At 44.1% G+C, this 6,000-nt stretch overlaps 1 protein-coding gene across 2 annotated transcripts in view; it reads left to right on the plus strand.

Moving 5' to 3' along the window:
• Window positions 1-6,000, plus strand: part of LOC129860373 (semaphorin-4G-like) — an 85,700-nt gene that overhangs the window by 70,418 nt on the left and 9,282 nt on the right. For both annotated transcript variants that reach the window (XM_055930729.1, XM_055930728.1), the window contains exon 9: window positions 3,225-3,400. In XM_055930729.1, coding sequence (XP_055786704.1) covers window positions 3,225-3,400 — 176 coding nt within the window. The remainder of the gene's footprint in view (window positions 1-3,224; window positions 3,401-6,000) is intronic.

Genomic DNA, 6,000 nt, shown 5'->3' on the forward strand with positions numbered 1-6,000 from the left:
TCCCGGTCGCAGCCGACTGTGACAGAGCCTGGACTCGAACCATGTTCTCTAGTGGCACAGCTAGCACTGCGATGCAGTGCCTTAGACCACTGCGCCACTCGGGAGGCTGTCTTAGCTGCATTCGGAGGGGTTTCTTGGTGTGCCACTGTTGCCAGGCAGGGTAGAAGCCCACCAAGCCCGCTCCAATGGCAGTCTTTCTTTCTCTCCCCATTTCTCTCTCTCTCCACCCCATCCCCTTTCTCTCTTTCTCTCTCTCTCTCTCTCTTTCTCTCTGTCACTCTTTCTCCTCTCCCCCTCTCTTCCTCCCACTCCCCCCCCTCTCTCACCACCTCATTTCATTGGAGATCAGCATGCCCAGAAACCACTCCTGGAGATACAGAAGGCTGTTTCTTTCACTCCTCCTCCTCCTCCTCTCTCTTTGGCTGTGCCTGATGTAACTGTCATCTCCATTGTTTCATGCTTGCAGTACCCCTGTATACAAAAATGCAGCTTTCTGGGAATGGGGACATGTCTGCCCTGTGGAAGTGGTGATGGTGGGGGGTAGAATGTGATGGATCCAGCCCTAACTGGGCCACAGCAGCCCATGCAGATTTAAATCTGGGGGTGGAGGGGGGAGGGCTCGATTCACCCCAATGGCACAGTGGCAGTCGCCCATGATGATGACAGTTGTGGCGGCGACAGATCCGCAGACACAGAGTTCACATTAGTCGCTAGCCAGACTACAACTGGAGGCGTGCCACAGGTCTGTCTGCTTCTCAGCAAATCCCCAACCTCCTTTCCATTGGCACCCAGCATCTACGGTGTACGGTCTACCGCACAGCCATCCAGTTGCCAGATGTGGCATCCATGCTTGAGGCAGGCCTACTTGGCTAGCAGCCCAAAAAGATATTGGCCATAGCTGAAAGAAATTCCACAAATTAACTTTTAACAAGGCACACCTGTTAAAACTTCTTTGTGATAGGGGGCAGCATTTTCAGTGAACTGCCTCTTACTCTGTCCCAGATGCTAATATATGCATATTATTTTACTATTGGGTATAAAACACTCTGAAGTTTCTAAAACTTTGAATGATGTCTGTGAGTATAACAGAACTCATATGGCAAGCAAAAACCTGAGAAAAAATCCAAACAGGAAGTGAGAATTCTGAGGCTGGTCGATTTTCAACTCATCGACTATTCAAATCCCAGTAAGATATGGATCTGTTTGCACTTCCTACGCCTTCCACTAGATGTCAACAGTCTGTAGAACGTTGCATGAAGCCTCTACTGTGATGTGGGGCCAGATGGGAGGTGTTTCAGTCAGTGGTCTGGCAGAGTGCCAGTTCTTGGTCATGCGCATTCCAAATGATATCGCCTTGCGTTCCATTACTTCTGTAGACACAAAGGAATTCTTTGCTTGGAACATTATTTAATAATTATGATAACAACATCCTGAAGATTGATTCTCTACTTAGTTTGACAAGTTTATTCGACCTGTAATATAACTTTTTGAAGTTTACGTTCAACGTTCGCCTGGATCTGCGTTTGGACATGTGTACTAAACATGCTAGCAAAAGTAGCTACTTGGACATAAGTAATGGACATCATCGAACAAAACAACGATTTATTGTGGAACTAGGATTCCTGGGAGTGCATTCTGATGAAGATCATCAAAGGTAAGGGAATATTTATTTCTGTTGACTCCAACATGGTGGAGAAATGTTGTTATATCTAAGCGCCGTCTCAGATTATTGCATGGTGTGCTTTTTCCGTAAAGTTTTTTGGAAATCTGACACAGCGGTTGCATTAAGAACAAGTGTATCTTTAATTCTATGTAATACATGTATCTTTCATCAAAGTGTATGATGAGTATTTCTGTTATTAGATGTGGCTCTCTGCAATTTCTCCGGATATTTTGGAGGCATTTCTGAACATGGCGCCAATGTAAACTAAGATTTTTGGATATAAATATGCACATTATCAAACAAAACATACATGTATTGTGTAACATGATGTCCTATGAGTGTCATCTGATGAAGATCATCAAAGGTTAGTGATTCATTTTATCTCTATTTCTGCTTTTTGTGACTCCTATCTTTGGCTGGGAAAATGGCTGTGTTTTTCTGTGGCTATGTACTGACCTAACATAATCGTTCGGTGTGCTTTCGCCGTAAATACTTTTTGAAATCAGACATGTTGGCTGGATTCACAACACGTGGAGCTTTAATTTGGTGTCTTTCATGTGTGATTTCATGAAAGATTGATTTTCATAGTAATATATTTGAATTTGGCACGCTGCATTTTTTCTGGCTTTTGGCCAAGTGGGAGGTTAACATCCCACATATCCCAGAGAAGTTAATTGAAATGGATTCCAGGTGACTACCTCATGAAGCTGGTTGAGAGAGTGCCAGGAGTGTGCAAAGCTGTCATCAAGGCAAAGGGTGGCTACTTTGAAGAATCTCAAATCGCAAATATATTTTGATTTGTTTAACACTTTTTTGGTTACTACAGTACATGATTCCATATGTGTTATTTCATAGTTTTGATGTCTTCACTATTAGAAAATAGTAAAAATAAAGAAAAAGCCTTGAAAGAGTAAGTGTGTCCAAACTTTTGACCGGTACTGTATGAGTGATGTGTGCTGTTTTGTGTTTGTTTAATTTACTTTGTTTACTATGACTACTGTATTTTCTGAAGGATAAAGTACAGAGGCTGGGTAGAAATATTTTTTTATGAAAAACAGAAAGGAAGCGCAACCCACTGGGCACAGACGTCAATTCTTTGTTGGTTGAACGTCATTTCATTGAAATGAAGTAGAAACAACATTGAATCACACAATATGTTTCCAGTGGTGATGTATTAAAACCCCGACAAACAAAGAGACGAGAAGTCTCTGCTCTAAATGAGGTGCACAATCTGCCCATTCAGGCTTCTTCTCAATGCCATCGCCTCCGAGCACCTCCTCTGCTGTTGCTGCTGCTGCCCGAAATACAATTAGAGTAAATATGCTCAAGTAGGCACACTGTGAGCCAGAACCAAACACTCTCATTCAGTGGTACTTGATAATGCTTCTAGTGTGTGGGGTTGTGTTAGTGTGTGTGTGTGCACCTGTCTCTGTGTGTATAATGTATGAGTGTGTGGTATAGGTATGTATGACCATGAGCAAACCTGAGCAAACCTGTGTTGATGTGCGTTTGTGTGACTCTGATGACCTGTTTATCTCTAACCTCGCTCTCCTCCCTCCAGGGTGACTGGGGGGGCCAGAGGACTTTGCAGAGGAAGTGGACGTCCTTCCTGAAGGCCAGGCTGGTGTGCTCCGTTCCTGACTACGAGCTCCACCTCAATGTGCTGCGCAGCGTCTTCGTACTGGAGGGCCCGGATGTTCGCAGCACCGTCTTCTACGGGATCTTTGGCCTGGAATGGTAAGAGGATGGAGCAATGCGAGTTGTTTACCATACTGCTACTGGCTTGATACTGTTATATGGTCATACACTCACAACTTAGTATGCAGAGATTTGTTGTCTGTTGACTAGTGTAAGTAGATGTCAAGCGAAGGTATAGAGTAGCTGGCAGCAGTGGTGTTTGTGTTTTGTGCTGATATGCAGAGTCATGCTGCATCCAACTGTCCTAACGGGACTGAGAATCAGATGAAGGGTAAAAACAGCAAAAAATAGCATTCTCACGCTCACTGGCTGTTACGATCGTCTTCTTTAGAGAGAGTGGACCAAGCTGCAGCGTGTGCAAAATACATCTTCTCTTTATTTTGAAGAAGAACAAACGAAAAACGTGAAGCTATAAATGACTAAGTGCAAACATGCAACATAGTCTAGACATAGACAACTACCCACAAAAGCCTACTGCCTATGGCTGCCTTAAATATGGCTCCCAATCAGAGACAATGAATGACAGCTGTCTCTGATTGAGACCCAATCTAGGCAGCCATAGACATAACTAGACAACCTCACTCTTCTCTACCCCATACACATACAACACCCATAGACTAAACAAAACACACAAAGACAACCCACCCCAACTCACGCCCTGACCAACTAAATAAATAAAAGGAAAAGGAACAATAGGTCAGGAACGTGACACTGGCTCTCTTCTCCTTTGTATTGGGACTCTCTTTTTCCCCCTCTCTCTCTCACTCACTGGCTCTTATACTGTCTTGCTCCCCCCATTTATGGCATACTAAAGTGCACCTGTGTGAGTTAATCCTGTCACCATGTGTGTGACTTGAGTGAGTAAGCCAGACTCTATTTTTCAGCAGAGAGGAAGAGGCGAAGAGAGAGGGCTCACTCTCGCCAAAATCTGTCCAGAAGAAGCCCAATGCTTTTCTATGGGCATACTATGTAGACCTCAACCTTTCCTTCATTTGGGACAGGATCTCGTCATTATATACAGAGGTCTGGTTTCAGCCTCTTGCAAATTGGAAAGAAAAGTTGGCGGGTGCACTGTTAGGATGCTGGTTTCCCCTAAACTAAATTGATGTTTTGTCAAAATGTATATAATTACTCCTGTCTAAATAAAAACATTCAAAATACTTCAGAGAGCATGACTTAGCCACACAATTTATATAGTTTTTTCCCCCCGTGGATTGTTTTAAATCACAAGTGTGTAGGCCTATGCCTATTTGGGAATCCCGCAATTTGGTCCGCGCACGTGGCAATATGTCTAGCTGATTGAGTTGCGACTGTCAGCGAAAAGTATCTCAAATATGTGTGACGATAATGTGTCTTGAGTATCAGTTCAAATATTGCAACAAGAAGAAGAGGGATGTGTGGCGAAACGTAGGCCGGCGTTGTAAATAAGAATTTGTTCTTAACTGACTTGCCTAATTAAATAAAACAATTTCAAAAATTCATGCACTCAACTCTCCAGAATGGGCTCAGCTGTCTCCCGCTAATCCTTGCACGTTTATTGTTTCATTGTGTGTAACGGTGTACGCTGAGAGTCGGGAAGCAAGTACAGTTGTGGCCAAAAGTTTTGAGAAGTCTGCTGCCTCAGTTTGTATGATAGAAATTTGCATATACTCCAGAATGTTATGAAGAGTGATCAGATGAATTGCAATTAATTGCAAAGTCCCTCTTTGCCATGCAAATGAACTGAATACCAAAAAAACATTTCCACTGCATTTCTGCAGAAGGCTTCAGGGCGCCCAAGGAAGTCCAGCAAGCGCCAGGACCATCTCCTAAAGTTGATTGAGCTGCGGGATCGGGGCACCACCAGTACAGAGCTTGCTCAGGAATGGCAGCAGGCAGGTGTGAGAGCATCTGCACGCACAGTGAGGCGAAGACTTTTGGAGGATGGCCTAGTGTCAAGAAGGGCAGCAAAGAAGCCACTTCTCTCCAGGAAAAACATCAGGGACAGACTGATATTCTGCAAAAGGTACAGGGGTTGGACTGCTGAGGACTGGGGTAAAGTCATTTTCTCTGATGAATCCCCTTTCCGATTGTTTGGGGCATCCGGAAACAAGCTTGTCCGGAGAAGACAAGGTGAGCGCTACCATCAGTCCTGTGTCATGCCAACAGTAAAGCATCCTGAGACCATTCATGTGTGGGGTTGCTTCTCAGCCAAGGGAGTGGGCTCACTCACAATTTTGCCTAAGAACACAGCCATGAATAAAGAATGGTACCAACACATTCTCCGAGAGCAACTTCTCCCAACCATCCAGGAACAGTTTGGTGACGAACAATGCCTTTTCCAGCATGATGGATCACCTTGCCATAAGGCAAAAATTATAACTAAGTGGCTCGGGGAACAAAACATAGATATTTTGGGTCCATGGCCAGGAAACTCCTCAGACCTTAATCCCATTGAGAACTTGTGGTCAATCCTCAAGAGGCGGGTGGACAAACAAAACCCCACAAATTCTGACAAACTCCAATCATTGATTATGCAAGAATGGGCTGCCATCAGTCAGGATGTGGCCCAGAAGTTAATTGACAGCATGCCAGGGCAGATTGCAGAGGTCTTGAAAAAGAAGGGTCAACACTGCAAATATTGACTCTTTGCATCAACT

This window comes from Salvelinus fontinalis, chromosome 8 (assembly GCF_029448725.1).
Source record: "Salvelinus fontinalis isolate EN_2023a chromosome 8, ASM2944872v1, whole genome shotgun sequence".
Classification (NCBI taxonomy): Eukaryota; Metazoa; Chordata; class Actinopteri; order Salmoniformes; family Salmonidae; genus Salvelinus; species Salvelinus fontinalis.